Source organism: Lepidochelys olivacea, assembly GCF_965140295.1.
Source record: "Lepidochelys olivacea isolate rLepOli2 genome assembly, chromosome: 11".
Taxonomy (NCBI): Eukaryota; Metazoa; Chordata; order Testudines; family Cheloniidae; genus Lepidochelys; species Lepidochelys olivacea.
In genome coordinates, this window is record NC_140421.1 from 32,512,932 (window position 1) to 32,535,953 (window position 23,022).

General features: G+C 42.3%; 1 protein-coding gene across 4 annotated transcripts in view; it reads left to right on the top strand.

Annotated features, from left to right (window-relative positions):
• Positions 1-23,022, top strand: part of TANC1 (tetratricopeptide repeat, ankyrin repeat and coiled-coil containing 1) — a 216,512-nt gene that overhangs the window by 63,671 nt on the left and 129,819 nt on the right. For 2 of the 4 annotated variants that reach the window (XM_084642572.1, XM_084642575.1), the window contains exon 3: positions 22,297-22,500. The exons of 1 other annotated variant lie outside the window; for it this stretch is intronic. In XM_084642572.1, the coding sequence (XP_084498698.1) occupies positions 22,297-22,500 (204 nt within the window). The remainder of the gene's footprint in view (positions 1-22,296; positions 22,501-23,022) is intronic. One more of the 4 variants, XM_084642573.1, reaches the window with a different exon arrangement.

The window sequence follows — 23,022 nt, forward strand, 5'->3', positions numbered from 1 at the left end:
CCCTCACCAAAGGCTCTTAAGCAAAGTAAACTGTCATGGGATAAGAGGGAAGGTCCTCTCCTGGATCTGTAATTGCTTAAAAGATAGGAAACAAAGGATAGGAATAAATGGTCAGTTTTCAGATTGGAGAGCAGTAAATAGTGGTGTCCCCCAAAGGTGTACTGGGACCAGTGCTATTCAACATATTTATAAATTGATCTGGAAAAAGGGGTAAACAGTGAGGTGGCAAAATTTGCAGATGATACAAAACTACTCAAGATAGTTAAGTTCAAAGTAGACTGTGAAGAGCTAAAAAAGGATCTCATAAAACTGGGTGACTGGGCAACAAAATGGCAGATGAAATTCAGTGTTGATAAATGCAAAGTAATGCACATTGGAAAACATAATCCCAACTATAGATATAAAATGGTGGGGGTCTAAATTAGCTGTTACCACTCAAGAAAGAGATCTGGAGTCATTGTGGATAGTTCTTTGAAAACATCCACTCGGTGTGCAGCGTCAGTCAAAAAAGCTAACAGAATGTTGGGAATAATTAAGAAAGGGACAGATAATAAGACACGAAATGACATATTGCCTCTTTATAAATCCAAGGCATGCCCACATCTTGAATACTGCATGCAGATGTGGTTGCCCCATCTCAAAAAAGATATATTGGAATAGGAAAAGGTTCAGAAAAGGGCAACAAAAATGATTCGGGGTATGGAACAGCTTCCGTATGAAGAGAGAGTAATAAGATTGGGACTTTTCAGATTGGAAAAGAGATGATTAAGGGGGGGATATTATTGAGGTCTATAAAATCATGATTGGTGTGGAGAAAGTAAATAAGGAAATGTTATTTACTCCTCCTTCTCATAACACAAGAACTAGGGGTCACCACATGAAATCAGTAGGCAGCAGTTTTAAAACAAACAAAGGGAAGTATTTCTTCACACAATGCACAGTCAACCTGTGGAACTCTGTTCCAGAGGATGTTGTGAAGCCAAGACTATAACAGGATTCAAAAAGGAATTAGATAAATTCATAGAGAATAGGTTCATCAATGGCTATTCGCCAGGGTGGGCAAGGATGGTGTCCCTAGCCTCTGTTTGCTGGAAGCTGAGAATGGGTGACAGGGGATGGATCACTTGTTGATTTACCTGTTCTGCTCATTCCCTCTGGGGCACGTGGCATTGGCCACTGTCAGAAGAGGAGGATACTGGGCTAGATGGACCTTTGGTCTGACCCACTATGGCAGTTCTTATGTTCTTAAAATGAATAGGTTTTTTTTTTTTTTTTTAAGTTACAAACAAACAGAAAAGACTGTAGGAACTCTGAGAATAGACATTGATTTGAGACAGTCTGATGTAGGAATTTCCATCTTTCTGTATCCTGTTCATTCTCAAATGTTGGTGGTTAGATAGCTAAATTTACCTTTGTGTTACTCTATGCCAGAGTTTTTCAAATGTTCATGGGCATGTAGATTTGATTCACTTGTTATGAAACTCAACTAAATTTTCAAGTATTTGGAGCTTCAAAAACCAAGTGGGGGCAGAGGAGATGAGGGAAAGAAACATGTTTTAAAGGATTTAAAATGCAGCTCTGCTCTGGTGTTTGGGCCTGGTCTAACTGAAAAGTTATATTGGCATAGCTACACTGATCAGGGGTATGAAACTCTTTCTTCCCCCCAACCAGTGTAGCTATGCTCACATAATACCCTCTGTAGCGGCAGTTACTTTGACAGAAGAGGGCTTCTTCTTTGAGTGATTCCTCATTTTGATTCCAAGTAGGAGCTCCCTGGCTGCCCCTACATTTAGGAGCCGGAGGGGGAACATGCTGCCGCTTCCGGGAGCTGTGCAGAGCAGGGCAAGCCCCCAACCCTGCTTCCCGGCGGGAGCTTAAGGGTTGGATTAAAAGGTCTGATAGGCTGAACGCGGCCCGGGAGCTGTAGTTTGCCCACCCCTGACCTACACCTTCACTCTACGCCAGACACCTTTTGAGGTGGCTAGTGACCTCGTAGTGATGACAGTGCAGTCCCTGGCACGGGTGCCACAAAGAGGCACTGTGCCCTCTAGGGGCAAGCTGACGCTGTTGAGGCACTATTCACCCTCACCTCGGCACTGCTCCCCAGCGCCATCTCGCTCCATACCTCCTTGGTCACTGAGGTCAGCGTCCTCGTTGGACTCAGAGGCGGAGTTGTATGCCTTTAGGCAATGCCGGCACCGCTCTAGACAAGAGGAAGGGCAGCCGCTACCCGTGATGCCCTGGCCTCTGCAGTGGCAGGTGCCAGCTCAGTGGCCCTTCTGGACTCTGTGGGCCTACCACCAAGCCCAAGGGCTGGGGTCCAGGTTCTTGTTGGTGGCTTTGGAGGCACGGGCCCCTCCATCGTCGACATCAGTTGCCTGGGAACCTTTGCGAGGGCAGGAGATGGGCACGTAGGCTGGCACCGAGACCGCTGCGGGGCTTGGGGCCGATATCAAAATGGGCACAGGCCCAGAAACCAGTACCCTCCCAGCACTGCACAAGGCATTTTGATGCAAGGGGATCCCCACAAACCAGAGAGTCAGGAAGACCCAGTGCTCCTGCGGGCATCTTCATTCTCTCCGAATGATGCGGTGGTGGACATTTCGACCACACTACCTGCCAGGGACAACTGGGCACCCCAAGACTTGCTCAGGAGGGTGGCTCAAAATTTGAGCATGCAGGCAGAGGAAGTGTCAGAGGAGACTGACCCTATGGTTGACATTCTGGTCCCTGAAGGTCCCTTGAGGGTGGCTTTGCCTCTCATTAAGACTATCCATAACACCACTAAGGCGTTGTGGAAAACACCCACCTCTCTTCCCCCCATGGCGGAAGAGGTGGAGAGGAAATATTTTGTGCCCTCCAATGCGTATGAGTACCTGTTCACTCATCCTCAGCCAGGGACTCTGGTGGTGGAGGCTGCAAACCAGAAGGAAAGGCAGGGACAACAGGGGTCAACTCCTAAGTCCAAGGAGGCTATCTCTTTGGTAGGAAGGTTTATTTTACGAGGGAACTCATGCTTCGCATTGCCAACTAGCAGGCAGTCCTTAGCCGCTATAGCTTTAATTCCTGGAACATGCTGTCCAAGTTTCAGGAGCTGGTTCTGGGGGACTCCCATTCAGAGTTTGCTGCTGACCTGGAGGAAGGCAAGGTCATTGTGAGGACCTCCTTACAGGCCTCCCTAGATTCGGTGGACTCAGCAGCCTGTATGATAAGTGCGGTAGCCATGAGACGTAGCTCAGGGCTTCAAGTGTTGGGACTCGCACACAAAGTCCAACAGACAATCCAGGAGTTGCCTCTTGACTGTTTGGGGTTCTTCTCAGAGCAAACAGACACTAGGCTCCACAGCCTGAAAGACTCGTGGGCAATTCTTAAGTCCATGGGGCTTAATACGCCAGGCCTCCAACGAAAGCAATTTAAGCTGCAACCCACCCCTCGCCTCAGCTTCTCCTATTCAGGACTACAACAGGAAGTGAGGCAGGAGTAATAGATGGAGGCCCTCTCAGTCCTCCTGTAACCAGGGCCAAAGCTCAGGGAAGCAGCCCTCAGCCTCCAAGCCAAACTTTTGAAAGTGCACCTGGGGGTGATGCACTAATTCAGATCCCGGATCCTTTCTCTCTCTTTGTGGGTGGTCTATCCATTTCTACCATGTCTGGGCACAAATCACCTGAGACCAATGGGTCTTGAGCACGGTGGAATTGGGATAGTCTCTCCAATTCTGTTCCCTCCCGTCTTCTCACTCACCTTCCCCGTCCCTCTGCAGGGATGCTTCTCACAAACAACTCCTAATGTAGGAGGTGCAAACACTCCTACAACTCGGGGCTGTAAAGAGGAGGTCCCTCTGGAGTTCAAGGGCAGTGGTTCTACTCCTGGTATTTCCTAATCCCAAAGGGCTCATGCCTATTTTAGACCTTGGAAACCTAAACAGATTCATGAAGAAGTTAAACTTCTGCATGGTCTCCCTGGCTTCCATAATTCCCTCCCTGTATCTGGGGGACTGTACGCCACCCTTGACTTGAAAAACTTTCACGTGTCCCTAATCCCGTCCCACAGATGGTTCCTCTGCTTCATAGTCAACAACACGCACTATCAGTTCATGGTCCTCCCCTTCGCCCCCTAGGGTGTTCACCAAGTGCATGGCAGTCGTTGCCGCCTTCCTGAGGAGACAAGGGGTTCATGTTTATTCATCCTCGATGATTGGCTGGCCAGAGGTTGGTCCAGACTTCAGGTAGAAGCAGATGTGAAACTAATACAGTCGACCTTCCAGAACTTAGGTCTGCTCATAAATGCGCAGAAATCCACCTTCTTCCCAGTTGAGAGGATAGAATTCATGTGGGCAATTCTAGACTCGGTACAGGCCAGAGCTCTCCCAGCAGCATGTGTCCAAGCAATAAAGAGGTTTATAGAAAGCCTCAAGAATCACCCTGTCACCACGGTGAGAAATTGCTTACAGCTCCTGAGCCACATGGCATTTTGCACCTATGTGATTCAGCATACTAGACTTCAGCTCAGACCTCTCCAAGCATGGCTGGCATCTGTATATTCGCCAAACCAACATCATCTAGTCTCAGTCATTACAGTTTCTCCATTGGTGATTACTTCCCTCGAATAGTGGCTAGTCCCGCTAGTGGGGTGTGCTGGAGTCGCTTTCTCAAGATCCCAACCCTCAGTGTTCCTCATCACAGGTGGATCAGCAATGGTATGGGGAACTTACTTGGACTCATTCAGGACTTGGGGCCTCTGGTCTCTGGAAGAGCTCTTGTTGCACATCAATGTCAGAGAGCTCAGGGCAATTCACAGGCGTTCCAACCCCACGTAGCAGGCAGGGCTGTGTCAGTCTTTATAGACAACACAACAGCCATGTTCTATATCAACAGGCAGGGTGGAGCGTGTTCTTCTCACCTGTGCCAGGAGGCACTTCGCTTATGGGAATTTTGCATACCCACTTGATTCACCTCAAGGCCTCCTATCGACTGGGTTCTCAGAATGAACTAGCAGATCATCTCAGTAGTGTATTCACCAGCCACCATGAGTAATCCATACGCCCAGAGATCCTACAAATCATCTTCCAGAAGTGGGGAATTCCCCAAATGGATCTATTTGCAGCAAGGCACAACAGGAAGTGTCTCCAATTCTGCTCTTTCCTGGGCCACGGTCCAGGATCTCTGAGAGACGCCTTTCTCTTTCCCTGGACAGTTATCTGTTCTACATGTTTCCACCCATTCCTCTCATACATGAGGTCTTGTTGAGGATCAGACTGGACAGAGTGAGAGTCATCTTGATAGCCCTGGCCTGGCCACGCCAGCATTGGTTCGCGACCCTCATGAACGTATCAGTGGAAATACCAATCCGACTACCTCAGGTGCCAGACCTGATATCCCAGGACCACGGTTGCCTGTGTCACCTGAACCCCTAGTCCCTTCATCTCATGGCCTGGAAACTCCATTGCTGAACCCCTTGGAGCAGGCATGCACCAGACCAGTTTGAAAAGTTCTTTTAGGAAGCAGAAAGCCATCCACTAGAGCTACATACCTGGCAAAGTGGAAAAGGTTCTCAATTTGGTCAGCACAGAAAGGTGTCTTGCCCACGTGGTCATAAGCTCCATTCATTCTGGACTACTTGCTATGCCTCAAGCAGCAGGAGTTATCGGTGTCCACCTGGCTGCAGTTTTGGCATTTCACCGTTGCTGAAACAGCTGATCTGTCTTTGCAAACTCAATCTGCAGTTGGTTTCTCAAGGGGCTTGACAGGCTGTACCCCCAGGTACATCAACCAATCCCGCCCTGGGATCTCAACCTGGTATTGTTAAGGCTCATGGGTTCCCCATTCGAGCCATTGGCAATGTGTTCTTTGCTCTACTTGTCCTGGAAGGTAGCCTTCCTGGTGGCCATTATTTCGACCAGAAGGGTTTCAGAAATTAGAACCTTACTTCAGAACTTCTATACATGTATCCTTCAAGGACAAGGTCCAGCTACATCATCATCCAGCCTTCATTCCAAAGGTGGTTTCACAATTCCATAGTAACTAGGACATATTCCTTCCGGTCTTCTATCCAAAACCACATGCCAACAAACAGGAGCAGAGGCTTCACTCACTACATGTCAGACGTGTGCTGGCCTTCTAGAGAAAAAGGACTAAATAGTTTCAGAAAACTACTCAACTTTTTTCAGAGTAGCAGCTGTGTTAGTCTGTATCTGCAAAAAGAAAAGGAGTACTTGTGGCACCTTAGAGACTAATAAATTTATTTGAGCATAAGCTTTCTTGAGCTATTAGCCATCACCTTCAGCCCCCAACTAAAACCTCTCCAGCGCATCATCAAGGATCTACAACCTATCCTGAAGGACGACCCATCACTCTCACAGATCTTCGGAGACAGGCCAGTCCTTGCTTACAGACAGCCCCCAAACCTGAGCAAATACTCACCAGCAACCACACAACAAAAATACTAACCCAGGAACCTATCCTTGCAATAAAGCCCGTTGCCAACTGTGTTCACATATCTATTCAGGGGACACCATCATAGGGCCTAATCACATCAGCCACACTATCAGAGGCTCGTTCACCTGCACATCTACCAATGTGATATATGCCATCATGTGCCAGCAATGCCCCTCTGCCATGTACATTGGTCAAACTGGACAGTCTCTATGTAAAAGAATAAATGGACACAAATCAGACGTCAAGAATTGTAATATTCAAAAACCAGTCGGAGAACACTTCAGTATCTCTGGTCACTCGATTACAGACTTAAAAGTTACAATTCTTCACCAAAAAAACCTTCAAAAACAGACTCCAACGAGAGACAGCTGAACTGGAATTAATTTGCAAACTGGACATCATTAACTTAGGCTTGAATAAAGACTGGGAGTGGGTGGGTCGTTACACAAAGTAAAACTATTTCCCCATGTTTATTTTCCCCCCCTACTGTTCCTCAGACGTTCTTGTCAGCTGCTGGAAATGGCCCACCTTGATTATCACTACAAAAGGTTTTATTTCTCTCCTGCTGGTAATAGCCCACCTTACCTGATCACTCTCGTTATAGTGTGTATGGTAACACCCATTGTTTCATGTTCTCTGTGTATATAAAATCTCCCCCCTGTATTTTCCACTGCATGCACCCGATGAAGTGAGCTGTAGCTCACAAAAAGCTTATGCTCAAATAAATTTGTTAGTCTCTAAGGTGCCACAAGTACTCCTTTTCTTTTTACTCAACTTTTTGTGTCTGTTTCAGACAGGAAGAAGGATCTCCCAGTCTCAACTAAGAGAATTTCATCGTGGATCATGTCCTGTATCTGTATGTGCTATGACGTGGCAAAGGTCCCTGCTCGGGCCCGGACAGAATAGTCCGCAAGGGCACAAGCATCTTCAGCTGCGTTCATGGCACAGGTCCCTATCCAGGACATCTGTCAAGCGACAGTGTATTCTTTGGTCCGCACTTTTGCTTCTCACTATGCCATCACTCAGCAGGCTAGAGACAATGCTGGGTTTGGGAGAGCGGTGTTGCAATCTGCTTGTCAATAAACTCCGAACCCTCTCCCTACATCTGCTTGGGAGTCAGCTACACTGGAATGGACAAAACAAGTGCTCATAGAAAAAAAAAATGGTTACTAGCCTTCCATAACTGTTGTTCTTCGAGATGTGTTGCTCATGTCCATTCCAAAATCCGTCGTCCTGCTCTGTTTTCAGAGTTAGCAAGCAAGAAGGGTCTGAAGGTTTGGCAGGGTCATTTATACCAGCGCTATGAGAGTGCCACTCTAGGGGGCACCGGAGCCATCCCAGCAGATACCACTGAAGGAAAAACTTCAGTGGGGGGCAGGGAGGGAGCACCACCAAGCTCTGCTTCTAGCTCTGTCCATCGGTTGTAGCTGCTGGCTCTGGCCACCGGCCCCACCCTCGGTGCTCTGCTCCTGGTGTGGCCCCATGCCCCTGGCGCTCCGGTTCCGGCCCCAGCTGGGGCCCCAGCCTTGGCCCTCTAACCCCTGTCCGTGTCCCGTACCACCACCCCCACTCCCCCCCCCGCACGGAGCTGTGGCTGGAGGGGCACGGACAGGGGTAAGGGAGGTGCGGGGTAAAATGTTTGGGGACCATTAGTATAGGGGAACCCGGTGCCTATCCCTAACCTATCCTTCAGTCCAGGACTATACACAGTGGAGTGCCATCCACTCTGACAGAAAGGTTCCAATCCTCCCATCTTGGGGACTACTTCCTTCTTTGTCTCCAAGGCCCTTTCCACCATCCCTCCTGGGCTGAGTGCTTCTCCACTTCTCTCCTCAAGCCTCTTTAGGCCAAATTCCACTTCCCTGTCTCCATTTCCCTGCTTCCTCCTTAATCACTGTAGAGAGCCTCTAACATAGCTGGCGTGAATCAAGAGCCTTTTTTATATAGCTCCTGTAGGCGATCACGTGATCCTTCTGTCACATGTTTTAGCAGGTGACTGTAACTGTCTAAACTCAAGGTTTAAGTGCAAATGCCTTCCTAGAAGAGACATGTTGGCTACACCCATGCTTACACGACTAGCACACTGTTACACACTTAATGTTCAGAGGTTTAAGCAAAAATAAACATTTAATTATGGAAATTGATATTTTTATAGAGTTTTAGATAGTAAGTTTATTTAAAGTTCTTTAAAAATATTACAGATATCCATTGGTATTTCCTTTTGGTCTCCTATACTGCCTATTCTTCACTAGTATGTGGTTTGTTTGTTTTTCCCTTAAACATGCCACACTATTGTTTCATGGAAAGAATAGGCTATATTTAGGAAAACTCAGTTTTTGAATATAATTATCCAAATAAATAGCAGCGCTGGATGCAAAATATAGTTATATTGGACTGAAGCTTGACCAGTAGGTCAGAAGAAGGGTGACTTCTTTTAAAAATTTCACACATAGACCAGTCAGTTATTTCAGTTAGTTTTTAGTAACATGAGCAGTGTTGTTCTGTTGACTCCCCTATCAGGCCTGAAGGAACAAGAATAATGGAAGTATTGTGCTTAGCCTGCACTGTTCTTCCTGCAGAAAATGTCATCAAAGTTTAACATCAAATGTAGCACAAGGCATGCATGAAAAATGCATTAATTTTAATAAAAATTGGTGTCATTTGTGGGTTTTTTGTTTTTTGCATTTAATTTGTTTCTTTGACAACTTATATTGTGTCCAAAGCAACCAAGATATGCCACAGAAAAATTATTATGGTGTATTTTCTAAATAAGTTCCACAAAGGTATAGAATCTGAGGAAATCAAGAATCAGATTGAAGTTTTTGGCTGTTTGTGAATGGACATCATAGTGTTTATTGGGATATGCAGTAAATCTAGTGATTTGAATCTTTTATTTTTTTACGAATGTTCTGTATTTACAATCTGTCAAAGGTTCTTCTTAGTATAAGTTTTGACCTTCTTAGTTTTCAGTTTCTCTTACCTTGTTTTACCATCTCCTCATATCCTAGTCTCTTTATATAAATATATTTGACCTAAATGTATAATATAATACAGAATAAGTATTTGAGTGTACAAAATCTGAGTAACATTTTTACTTTTAGTAGTAAATTCTATTATGCTTGAAATATTCAAACACCTTTTAATTTTTATATTCTGAATGATAATATAGGTAAAAAGTGTATTTTGACAAAATACACTTATTCTTGTGTTGAGCAAATGTTATGTGAGGTTGGAAAGTAGATTTTAATTAAGAAACTTGGACATTGCTCTCATTTTAATACCTTTTTTTGAAAAAAAATTTCAGTGACTTGTGCTTTTTGGGCATTTGCTTTGGAGTCCTTAGTTTTGATTGCTAAAATAATGTCCAGTCATATTGTTTTGCTTTTCCTCCTCCATTTAGGATTATTTTATTCTAGGCCACAATTAAAAGCTTGACCTACACTACAGGCGCAGCACTTGAATACCAAATACAAATGCACTTAAATTCGCTGACATGAGAATTTTGTTAAATCATTGTAGCTAAATTGCCACTTTCATTTATAATAAAAGCAAAATGGAGTTGTTTGGCAAGCAAAAAATTATTTATTAGGCCATCTATTTAGTCCTTTTATAAAGAATGGCTACACCTTTTTGAGAAGACTTCTCTGTAACAGTAAGGATTTGTCTCAGCTAAAGCTGTTTATTTAGAACGTGTATTTGACCCTCACCTTCCCTATGTGATCTCTCATTAAACATCAGTGTTTGATTAACACTTGTAACTAAGCCAACAGTAAGCAGAGCTTCAGATACCCTGTCATCAAATTCAGGGCTTGCAAAATCATTAAATAAAATATGTTTGCATTTTAAAACTAAATATGCAAATCCAGTTTGCTTTTGGTACGTCAGCCCTGTATGGTAGGCTTTGAATTTTAAGTGAAAAGGGTCTTTCTTGTGCATGAGGTTCTGATACCATTAGTGGAATGTTGAACTTGTGCTGGAATCCTTTCAAATTTTAGAGTGACTTTTGGTCAGTCTTCTAAAAATGTCTCACAACAGAAGATGCTTTGTTTCATGCTAAAAATATGGAACTGTTTTTGATTATTCTGCAACGCTTTGCCCATTTTCTGTGGCGGTTGGCTATTATTTAAGAGTTTAGTACATTGCCTTTTTTTGCTGAGCAAGTAGGTATTTTGTGTGGTGAAGCCATTCTTTTTTCCATAAGCTAACTCCAAAGAGAACTTCCAAGTGTCAAAGCTAGCTTTGATATTTAGATATTCACAAGCAATCGTTATTTCAAATGCTCTAATTTCTATTTCTCACTTTAATTTCTTTTAAAAATAGTTGTCTTTAACAATAACACTTTAAAGGAAACAATTTTTGCTAATGCAAAAACCTCAGTTACTGTTAGTGGTTCAGATTTGGGGCTGTTGGAGAAGTAATCAGTGGGTGGGAAGTAGATATTGAGGATGAACAAATGGGTTCAGATAAAAACAGACTGGTTCAGATTTTCATCCAGGCATTGAACTTCTTGTTTTAAGTTTTCCCTGGGTTGGTTCTGATTTAATACATTTTGACTGCAGTCCAGGTGCCTAACTCCTGATGAGCCTTCTCCTCACAGGCTAGGTCCTTCCTTTGTCTTGTCCCTCCATACTTGGTGTGACAGGAAAACACATAGTTGAATGATTTCCCTACCTCACCCCACCCCTCAGAGGTGTCTCTTACGTGACAGAAGTTAGTTTCCTTTTCCCAGGGCCAGGGCCTCATGCTCTGGCCTCTACTGTCTTGGGCAATGTGTTGGGGTAACTTCTCCTCCAGTTCCCCAATGTTGATACTGTTGTTGGTGGGAGTGGGTCTCAGGTTCCCAGGGATTGGGACCTGATGCTCTGGTGCCTCAAAATCTTCAGGTAATGCTCTGGAAGCAAATTATCCTCCCCATTCCCTAACCATGAGTCCGGAATGAGTCTTTGTCCTGGGGACAATGGCATGATAGCTTGTCCTCTCCTGTCCCAGGCAACATTCTTACCTGCTTTGATTTTACCTGGTTTTAATTTAAAAAAGATGAAATCTCTGTAAGAGACAACTGAAGCTTTGTTATCAGCACATAATGATGAAAATAATAGGTGTGTAGAGAACAGATGGACCATGCCGCCCTACCCCATATACTGTCACCTGTTCATTCCCAAGAAGAAAAAAATCAGGATGGGGGTGAAATGTGAAGCAAATTAGGTTTAAAAAATCATTTTTGAATCTTCAGTAATCTTTGTGGCACCTGGAATTTAGAGATTGTGATGGCACACTTTGGGGTTTGAAATAGCATCTGACAATGGCATGTTATGAGGGAAACCAAATCTTTTTTCTTCAGCACTCAGAGTTCCCCACTAATCTGTGGAATCTCTTTTCTCCTCTATGCACACTCATTAGCGGGAGTTATATATATATTCTTGTGTATTTCACGAAGAATCTCATTCAGCTGCATGAGACAGTTTTTAGCAAAGTAGAAAGTACTTCAGGATGTTGGATAATCAATGGTATTGTATGGGCACACAACATGTTAATTTGTTGGTTTCTGGGACTTGTCTTCACTGATCACTTAGAACTTTAACAGAGAGATCACTGAACTGTTGGTGGCAAGAGAATAGGAACATATGCAAAGAAGGCTAAATGAACTGTTACTGGTTTTTATGATTTTCACAGTCACGCTCTCTCCCATTCTCCCAAATATAATTTTTGTCCTGTCTTAACCAAAACCATATATTAGTGCTTCTTTCCAACCAGCAAAATAATTACTGTGATGATAATCTGAGAGAGAGATGTGGAGTTTGACTATAGTATTTCCTCTGTGGGTTATTCTGTAAAATAACTTCAGAAAATATATCTAAAAAATAGACTACGGTGATTATCTGTGGATACCAAAACTTCAGCAGAAATTGCAGCAAGAGTTCCCTTATTTCCTAAAGGCCGGGGGAAAGATATAGGTCTTGCATGTGCTGTGAAGGCTAATAAAACTTATGCTCAGTCAGTAAGGGCACAGTTGTGAGGTCTAAAGGTCTGGAATCGTGAAAAAAGAGTTCCAAGTTACGGGTTGTTTAGGACATTATAAGTCAACATCGTAAAATCAGTCCAGAAGCCAATAAATAACCATTGTGGATAATGGAACACAGGTTTAATGTGCTTGTGAAAAAAAATGACACTTATGAAAAAAGAAAAGGAGTACTTGTGGCACCTTAGAGACTAACAAATATATTTGCGCATAAGCTTTCGTGAGCTACAGCTCACTTCATCGGATGTATTCAGTGGAAAATACAGTGGGGAGATTTATATACACGGAGAACATGAAAAAATAGGTGTTACCGTACACGCTGTAGGGAGAGTGATCAGGAAAGGTGAGCTATTACTAGCAGGAGAGCGGGGGGGAGGGACCTTTTGTACTGATAAACAAGGTGGGCCATTTCCAGCAGTTGACAAGAACGTCTGAGGAACCGGGCGGGCGGAAATAGTTTTACTTTGTGTAATGACTCATCCACTCCCAGTCTCTATTCAAGCCTAAGTTAATTGTATCCAGTTTGCAAATTAATTCCAATTCAGCAGTCTCTCGTTGGAGTCTGTTTTTGAATTTTTTTGGTGAAGAATTGCAACTTTTAGGTCTGTAATCGAATGACCAAAGAGATTGAAGTGTACTCCATCTGGTTTTTGGATGTTATAATTCTTGATGTCTGATTTGTGTCCATTTATTCTTTTACGTAGAGACTGTCCAGTTTGACCAATGTACATGGCAGAGGGGCATTGCTGGCACATGATGGCATATATCACATTGGTAGATGTGCAGGTGAACGAGCCTCTGATAGTGTGGCTGATGTGATTAGGCCCTATGATGGTGTCCTCTGAGTAGATATGTGGAAACAGTTGGCAACGGGCTTTATTGCAAAGATAGGTTCCTGTGTTAGTGGTTCTGTTGTGTGGTGTGTGGTTGCTGGTGAGTATTTGCTCAGGTTTGGGGGCTGTCTGTAAGCAAGGACTGGCCTGTCTCCGAAGATCTGTGAGAGTGATGGGTCATCCATCATCCTTGATGATGTGTTGGAGAGGTTACAGCTGGGAGCTGAAGAACATGGCTAGTGGCGTTCTGTTATTTTCTTTTTTGGGCCTGTCCTGTAGTAGGTGACTTCTGGGTACTCTTCTGGCTCTGTGAATCTGTTTCTTCACTTCAGCAGGTGGATATTGTAGTTGTAAGAAGGCTTGATAGAGATCTTGTAGGTGTTTGTCTCTGTCTGAGGGTTGGAGCAAATGCGGTTGTATCGTAGAGCTTGGCTGTAGACAATGGATCGTGTGGTGTGGTCTGGATGAAAGCTGGAGGCATGTAGATAGGAATAGCGGTCAGCAGGTTTCCGGTATAGGGTGGTGTTTGTGACCATCGCTTATTAGCACCATAGTGTCCAGGAAGTGGATCTCTTGTGTGGACTGGTCCAGGCTGAGGTTGATGGTGGGATGGAAATTGTTGAAGTCATGGTGGAATTCCTCAAGGGCTTCTTTTCCATGGGTCCAGATGATGATGATGTCATCAATGTAGTGCAAGTAGAGTAGGGGCGCTAGAGGACGAGAGCTGAGGAAGCGTTGTTCTAAGTCAGCCATAAAAATGTTGGCATACTATGGGGCCATGCGGGTACCCATAGCAGTGCCGCTGATTTGAAGGTATACATTGTTCCCAAATGTGAAATAGTTATGGGTGAGGACAAAGTCACAAAGTTCAGCCACCAGGATTGCCGTGACATTATCGGGGATAGTGTTCCTGATGGCTTGTAGTCCCTCTTTGTGTGGAATGTTGGTATAGAGGGCTTCTGCATCCATAGTGGCCAGGATGGTGTTTTCAGGAAGATCACCGATGGATTGTAGTTTCCTCAGGAAGTCAGTGGTGTCTCCAAGATAGCTGGGAGTGCTGGTAGCGTAGGGCCTGAGGAGGGAGTCTATATAGCCAGAAAATCCTGCTGTCAGGGTGCCAATGCCTGAGATGATGGGGCGTCCAGGATTTCCAGGTTTATGGATCTTGGGTCGCAGATAGAATACCCCAGGTTGGGGTTCCAGGGGTGTGTCTGTGTGGATTTGTTCTTGTGCTTTTTCAGGGAGTTTTCTTGAGAAAATTGTATAGTTTCTTTTGGTAACCCTCAGTGGGATCAGAGGGTAATGGCTTGTAGAAAGTGGTGTTGGAGAGCTGCCTAGCAGCCTCTTGTTCATATTCCGACCTATTCATGACGACGACAGCACCTCCTTTGTCTGCCTTTTAGATTATGATGTCAGAGTTGTTTCTGAGTCTGTGGATGGCATTGTGTTCTGCACAGCTGAGGTTATGGGGCAAGTGATGCTGCTTTTCCACAATTTCAGCCCGTGCAGTCGGCGGAAGCACTGTATGTGGAAGTCCAGTCCAGGTGTGGGCAGGCAGGCTTAGCAAGGCAGGATTCAAGTATGGGGGGATCCAGGTGTGGGCTGAGAGAGTTCTGTGTGGGGGCAATCTGGGTGTAGGTGGCTCAGTGGGGGATGCAGGGGTGTGTGTGTGTGTGTGTGTGTAAATCTGGTTTGTTGGGGGGCGGGTTCTGGGTGAAATGGTAATGGGACTCTGCAGGAGGGTCTGGGTGTGGGTGGTTCAGTGTGGGGGCCAGATGCTGGGGAAGTGGGGCTCAGTGGGGTAGGGATTCAGGTGCAGCTGGTTGGGGCTTGGTAAGATGGGGATCCGGGTGTGGGTGGCTCGTTGGGGTGGTGCAGGGCGAGTGTGGCTTGGTGGAGGGTCTGCGTTTGAGGGGATCTGGATGCATGAGGGTTGGGCGGATGGGGGAGTAGCTCCCTGTGCAGGGATCCCTCCCCCTGCAGCTGAGGAGCAATGGGTACAGGAAGGGTGGCAGTGGGGAGTTTTTTTGCAGAGCTTCCTGCAGCCTGGGGAGAAATCTGGGGGTGGGTCTGACCTGGCCCCAGATACCATGCAGGGGAAGAGGAAGTCCAATCCTGCCCAGCCCAGCGGGGGCTAGCAGATGAACCTGGCACAGGGTAGGAGCCACCAGCTGGGTCTTTCCCTGCCCCACCCCCTGCCCCACGGTGATTTACCTCTCTGCTGGCTGCCCTGGGCACCCAAAACATACTGCTGGGGAGGGTCGCATGACCAGTGTTGTGGCTTCTTTTTGCTTTCTTATAGAAAAGTCATTTTTCTGTGGGGAAGCAAAGAAATCTGCGGGGGACTTAAATTCTGCGCATGCACAGTGGCTCAGAATTCCCCCAGGAGTAAATATAGATGATGTCAAGTCCATTAGTTTGTATGCATGAGCTTGCAAATAAAGAAAATGATAGGTTTCTGCTGGAAAGATCTTATAACATAAGGCAGTGGTCCTGCAAACGCTGTGGGATAAACCATTTTCGACCATGAGTTGTCCCATTGGCATGTGCCTGGTATTTAGTGTTTGCAGGATTAGGTCCTAAACTACCTTTAACATGTTAAGGGATGGGAAATAAAGGAAGGGAATATGGGAAGTTGAGGGTTTCAACTGTGAATAACAGAAGAGATCAAAGAGTGATTTTTTCCTAGCTTACTTGGGGCATTTAGCATGTTAATGCAGGTATGTTCATAATATGGTTTGTTAAATGTACTGGTCATATTTAAGATAAAAAGATTATCCTTCTTTATTGACTGTCATCCGAGATCAAAAGAGGTTTACAGGAAAGATCTATAATTGGCTTGGTAGAATGCATGCTGAAAATTTGTCATCCTCAACACTGTTATTGATTGTTCTTCCATAAAAGGAGGACTGTTAGCTGCAATTTTGAAGGTTTTCATAGTTTCTCCCCCCAATCCCAGTTGGGATACTTTTTTTTGTGTGTGTGTGTACTGGTTTCCCCTCCCCCCCCCCCCAAATGTTTGCTTTGTCTCCTAACAAGAGACTATGGCACTGTACATTAGAAAGGTGACCAACTAAAGGAATAAGTCTGTTAAATTGGTATAGTTTTTGTGTATCATGCAAAAATATTTTAAAACAATGGAGGCTTGTTAAAAGAGCAGACCTATTAGCAATGCATCTTAAAAAAGGGGGTTGGGACAGCATTTCTGCTGTTATGGTCCATTTTTACATCCTTTCTATACGGCAAGAAGATTGTTTTTGTTATTTTCTTATGTGGCCTATCTCAGTTCAGCAGATGTGGCTGATTTTGCTTTTCCCTTGACATCTCAAAAATATCTGTAAAAAAGAGTCCATGGGATATTTGTTGTCCTTGGTATTCAGACCTAATCAAAGTATTGACAGAGCTTGTATTTTCATTAACTTAACCATTGGTGTTTGAAACTAGATCTTCTTCTTGAATGTTATAATAATTAGAATTCCAAAGTCTCTTCCACACTATACAGCTTATATACTGAATGAGGAAATAAAATAGTTTTTATTATGCTTAATCTTGAAATATATACGAAAAAAGCCAGTAAAGGTTTTCATTCCTGTTATCCTCTGTTTTCAATAGGATTAGATAAAGCATTTAGTTTTAGGTCTGTTAAAATTCAAGTTCTGCATTAAGTATAATCAGTCTTATATAATCATTACATTGTAGTCAGCTATCCCCATCCCTTCTCCCCCACTTAAAATTGTTAATCTTATTAAACTTTTCAGTTGCGTCCCAATATGTCAATAGGATTTGAGTTTCATTTTCAAGGCACCCCCCCACCCTTTTTTAAATTGTGGCAGTTTCCATGGTTACTTTGACCATTGAATAGGACCTCCTAATTCCTTGTGATTCATGGCCATGAAACTATGTTGGCCAGAGACACATTGGCAGTGGAAATGTGTACAAATAAAAGGTTTATAAGATAGAGAATGTGGTTTCACAGGACTACTTGTCTTTGTTTAGTTTGACATTATTAGAAAACTTGTAAGCTGTCACCTTCCTGTTATTCCAGGGCTGATGTGTAGACACTGGGCTGGAGATATAAAATATAAAAATATCTAACACTGTGAAAACATGAAGCTATAATTATTTGAATTATTTTTAAAATGGTGGGTGAGTAATTGTAGCTTTTAATATGTTTATGGCAACTGATTACATCCTGGGATACAGGTGCAAACTGGTGTTTTGGCAGTGATTATGTATGTATTTCTAAAGTGCTCATCTCTCTAACATGTAGGTGCTTTCTAGAAAGCAGAAAAGTATTATTTCTCACACCCTATGTGGTCATTAATTTTTGATCTGTACTATCACCAGTCTATACCTCCCACTCTGAAGACTGCTAGTGGAGTTGTGAGAAACTAAACAATTTACTGCTTCAAAATATTGTATTTATTTTTCTATGGCATTAACACTGTGCATCACTTTAGATCTGACAGTAGTCCCAATTTATATTATAACAAATATATAAATATCCGTGAAACATGCTTCAGAGTAACAGCCGTGTTAGTCTGTATTCGCAAAAAGAAAAGGAGTACTTGTGGCACCTTAGAGACTAACCAATTTATTAGAGCATAATGAGTGAAACATGCGACGTTCACTGAGACTATTGCCTTTATTTGAAACACTGAAAATGCTTGAAACACTGAAAATTACTTTGTTTTCTGTGGGCAAATTCCATTCTGAATTACTTCGGTATTTGTTATACTGAAATTTGGAATACCTAACTAGGTTTGCTTGTCTGTATTCCAAATACTACTTGTGTTGGTGTTTAAAGACCACTAAACTGAATAGTGCTGTCTCTTTCCGGCCTCATCCTGGGCAGGGCGTATTTTTGTTGTTTTTTCTTTTGCAAGTGCCCAGCTGTCATAGTTGTTGCATACAAACTGGCAAATTGAAGTGGCATTGGTGCCAGGGCACTGTGACGCTGTTTTGTTCCACAGGGAAACCGCTTTAAGATGGTATGTAGATTGGCATGGGGCAATTGTTTAAGAACAATCAAACAGCTAGAATGCATTGTATATAACATTTGGTAGAAATGAATAAGATGCCTAAGAACTGATTCTTATAGCTATTTTAACTTTTCAGTGTCGTCAGAATTAATGGGTTGCTAGCAGATAGCAGCCAATCTGGAAGCAGGATTTTCATACCCAGTTCTTTGTCTTTCTCCCCTTTGGGATCAACTATGCCAATTATTTGAAAATACTATATGAAAGTTGTACCGTTCCTGAAACTAACCATTCCACAGGTCCAGTCCCTTCTTGTACTGTTTGAAAGGCCTTACAGAGGGTACAAGGCATTCAGAAATGTCATTTCCTCAGTGGATTAGAGGCCCTAACAAGCCTCCCTCACCTCAGAGGAACTTTGGGTTTGCTCTATCCAAGTCATGTCTATGTCCTGGGACAGAGTTCAGGATGCCTCAATTGATGAGATCTCTTGGGCTGCCTTCTCTGCTAGGCTCATACTTTCTTGAGAAACTACTAGCTGAATTGCTTGCATTAGGTAATGCAGCCTTTCGTCAGTGGGTTTTTGGAGGGGTCCTTCAGGAGCAGCCAGAGGGCTGATTCTTTCCTGGGGTGTTTTGCTCCCTTCTGACTGTGCTCCTTCCCCATTGTTCCTAATGGTCTCCCCTTTTAGATTAGCCTATCTTAGGTTCTCAAGAGCTGTTTTCCCTTCTGGGTACAAACACTTGCTAGTCAGATCCATTCATCCATAATGGTGGGAGTTGCATAAAGTGAGGTAAGAGAAATTAGTTTTGTTTTCATGTCCCCTCTCCCTCCCCTACCCTCCCCCCCCCAAATATAACTGTTTAATTATGGCAACAATGCACTCAGTGTCTTAGTGAGCAAGGATCTGTGAATGAACATAAATGAGAGCTTGCTGTCAAGCTGAAAGAACTTGAGTGCAGGTAGAAGAGTTTCTGTGTTTTAATTTTGTGTTGCTCTTGAAATTCAAGTAATAGAAATTTGGTGTGTGCTGCTGTTGCAACAGACATGATCATGGGTGTAATCAAAGTAAATATCGGCAGCATGCTGCTATAATAAAAATTGCTGAGACAGGATGGTCTATGTACAAATGTTAAAAATTCTTGTAAAGTTACTGTTGTAGCCAAATATATTTATCATGTAATTTCATTGAAGATAGTAGTAGTTTCACTCCTCTGAATTTGGCCCTATTGCACTAGTTTTCATTTCACAGCCTAATCTTTCAAAGAGTTAGTAGGCAGCAAAGGCAGACTAAAATAATTGCTGTTTTTTTATTAAAAAATATGTGAATATAAAACACTGCTAATTTATTTCACAGCAATAAAATAGAAAAAATGTGTGATCCAATGTTTTCTTGTTTTTTGTTTTGCTTTTATTTCCTGCAAGAGGAAAAACTCTTTTTGTTCCTCTTTCTGTATGTGTTGTCTGTTTTTGCACTGTCGCACTGCCATCACAGCTGGAATGCTTGCACAATTTCCCAATTGCAGTCTCTGTAACATGTCTAGTGAAAACCTTAGCAACAATGTCAATATTTTCAAATTGCAGTTAGCTGCATTTACATTTTGCTTGCTTGCTCACTTTTTTTCTTTGTCCAAAGACATGAATGGAATGTGAGCTCCTGCTTCTATGTGTATCCTACATACACCTAGTCCAAAAAACCCCTCATTTTATATTCACTGGTTTTGTCTTTACGGTTATAAATGAGCCTGTCACTTCTAATCTAAATCTGTATTTATAGTGTACCAGTTGCCAAGGTTGACGTGCAATAGGTGCAGAGTTGATACTAAAAGTGTGGGTTGGATTTTCAAAAGTGCTTAAGGGAGTTAGCTGCCTAGCTTCCATTGAAAGTCAATAGAAATTAATTGCCTAGGTGCTTTTGAAAATCTCATCCTGTGAGGTTATAAATCTGTAAATTAAAATTACTGGTGTTTTGTTTCATTATTTCTTTGGAAATATCTTTTTACACACAGTACGTTGCAACTTGCTACACACGGAAGTGTCTCTTCTAGTTCTCAGGGGGTTTTGAGCCAGTAGCGAAGCTTCAACAATAGTCATGAAAGGGACTTTAGATAAATGTAATTGTACATTTTCCTTAGTTTTTACAATTTCTATTCTTCATTGTGATTGAACCTAAAACTCAATCCCTAAAAAAATGTACCCCACCACCAACCAGTTCTAGCTTTGTTGGGGCTGAAAATTAAGAGAGGAGCTGAAGATAAACTTAACATTAGGAAGGTGGTATGTTATCCTGCTATCGTGTTTTAATTGTGTTTTAGGACTTACAACTCAGTGAGAGAACTTCGAAAGCCAGAGTGAAGTTTTTGCAGTTCATTCATCCTTCAAAGAGAGAGCATATTTCTCACTGTATAATTCCTAGCGGTAAAGTTTGACAACAGGGTAAGTCTGGCTATATGAACCAGACTTCTTGAGATGTGCTCATTTTTGGAAATAGGAAACCACTGTGTATTTAGACTTTTTGCTTGTTAAATGATTGTGCATTTATCTCAAACTTCCATGTGTGCTGTTTCAAAGCTTGCTAGTTAAATTGACAAATACATCCCATTTTTTTCCCCCAATCTAGGAAGATTACATACTCTCTGCAATCTTGTTATTAAAAATGATAAGAGGTTTCCTTATGGTACAGTATGAAAATACAAGAAGATGCTTTAAAGATTGTATTAATAGACTGCATCTGATGGAAAGCGCTGAAGAACAGCTGTTAAAAAGGTTGTAGGTTTTGATGGCTACAAAATAAACAGGAAACTTGACCATACAAGATTTGAATCTAATTGAAATATCGAGTTTATTTACTTTCAATAAGATAATATGAGGAATTGGTAAGAAGCGTCTGTTTTCTCTATAACTCTAATTTATCTAGGTTCTTTTACGGCAACCATCCTTGTAGTAACAATGTGCCTTGACTGTGGTAGCTGAGCATGTAGGCTAAACTTTACTCTAGACTTTTCTTTCTCTCTCATTTTTCAGGATATGTATAATATTTTTGCTTTACTTTTTATTTTTGCGAGACTGGTTCACTTTTAACTATAGTTTTGAGTTTACAATTATCAATTTTTTATTATTTATAATTTCAATAATTCATAATGTCTTCATTAGGAAATAAAATATCGGATGCATTTTGGTATAAAGCTTTGTTTGTGAGTTTTGTTGATTTCTATTTTAGACACTGAGGCCTGAAGAACTAATATGACCATACACATCTGGCTTGTCTGCCTTGCCTTCTTGTTTTCCTTGCTTCATTGCTGTGAGCAGTCAGGCTTTTGAAATGTATAGCAATTCGGTCTGCTATTGAACTAAAATGTTTTTTCTTGATAAGTTTCCCCTCTATTAGATATACACACTAGTTTGTCATTGTATTGTGAACCAACAATTTTTTATTTTTTCTTAAATAAAAAAAGCATTTATTTATCAAACCCCATGTCTTGGATTTCACAGATACAAGCAGAAAAAAAGGCAGGTCAAATTTGGACTTGCCAAATATGAGGGTCCCTTACTGTTGCCCTTATTTCATAAGGTTATTCCTGGCATAGGTTGAAAACTCTTCCAGATTTCCGCTGTAGTTGTGATTTTGCAGACAAGCATGGCTTTCAGGGCATCACAGCAATTGTAAAATACCTTTTCATCTATAGAAATATTTGTGTCTAATTGTGGTAATATGGTTTTGCCTCAAAGGGTAAAATCTAAACGATAGTAATCTTATCTATAAGCTTGTTTTCTGAATGATGTTAGAAACAAAATTCTGCTTACTTGCTCTACGTTCTGTGTGTTCACAGGGCTTTTTGTTGATTCCTAGATACTATAGTGGTAGGAATATTACAGAGAGGTGGTCTTTTCCCGACCATGGTAGGAGTGGTCTAGTAGACTTTTGTTAGTGGATGGTGCATGTTCATACCAATATTGTAGGCTATATTTCAGTGTAATTGTCTCACCTTTATTTCAGTGCATTTGGTAAATCACAAACCACATTTTATTTTCAGCAGGTGACTCCTGCCCAGAGAATGCACTGCACATTATTGCGACACCTGGCTACAGTGCAGATTCTCCCACTGGTAATCAGCAGGTACCTGAGGATATGTATAGACTAAACTTGACTAAAGGCGTCTCAATGTCTTTGCCATCATCACCTTTGCTGCCACGCCAGTCTTTCTTGATGCAAACAAGAGCAAACAAAAAATCCCCAGGTAAAACTTAATTGATAAACTAAAATATATTTGCAATATTTCATATCAAGAGCATTATAAATTTCCCCCCCTATTTCAAATAGTGTTAATAAAGCTACTGTAATGAAACCAGGAAAAATTGATGTGCGTTTGTATGGGCCTGCGGAAAGACATAAACAACTTGTGTTCAAATGGAATATTTAGCACAGAATTGTTCTAGCTGGTTAAAGTTTAATACAAAATCTGTTTGCCTTGAAATGTCGTCTGAATATGTTTAAAAATTTAATTGTTAGAGTATGAGTTTGTACTTCAGATATGCAGAGATAGCTATAAATCTGTATCCTGTTTTTGCTTGATTTTTAAGTGTGGTAGTGACTATATAGTGTCATTGTGACATGCATTTAGTGATGGCTATAGCTGTGTTTAATTTGAGAATAATCTTCACAGTTTGTAGCTACTATTTATTTTCCAAAATAAATAAATGGATGTAAAATTTTAAGCTGTTGAAATCATGGCAACTAATTTGTTACTACTAAGAATACA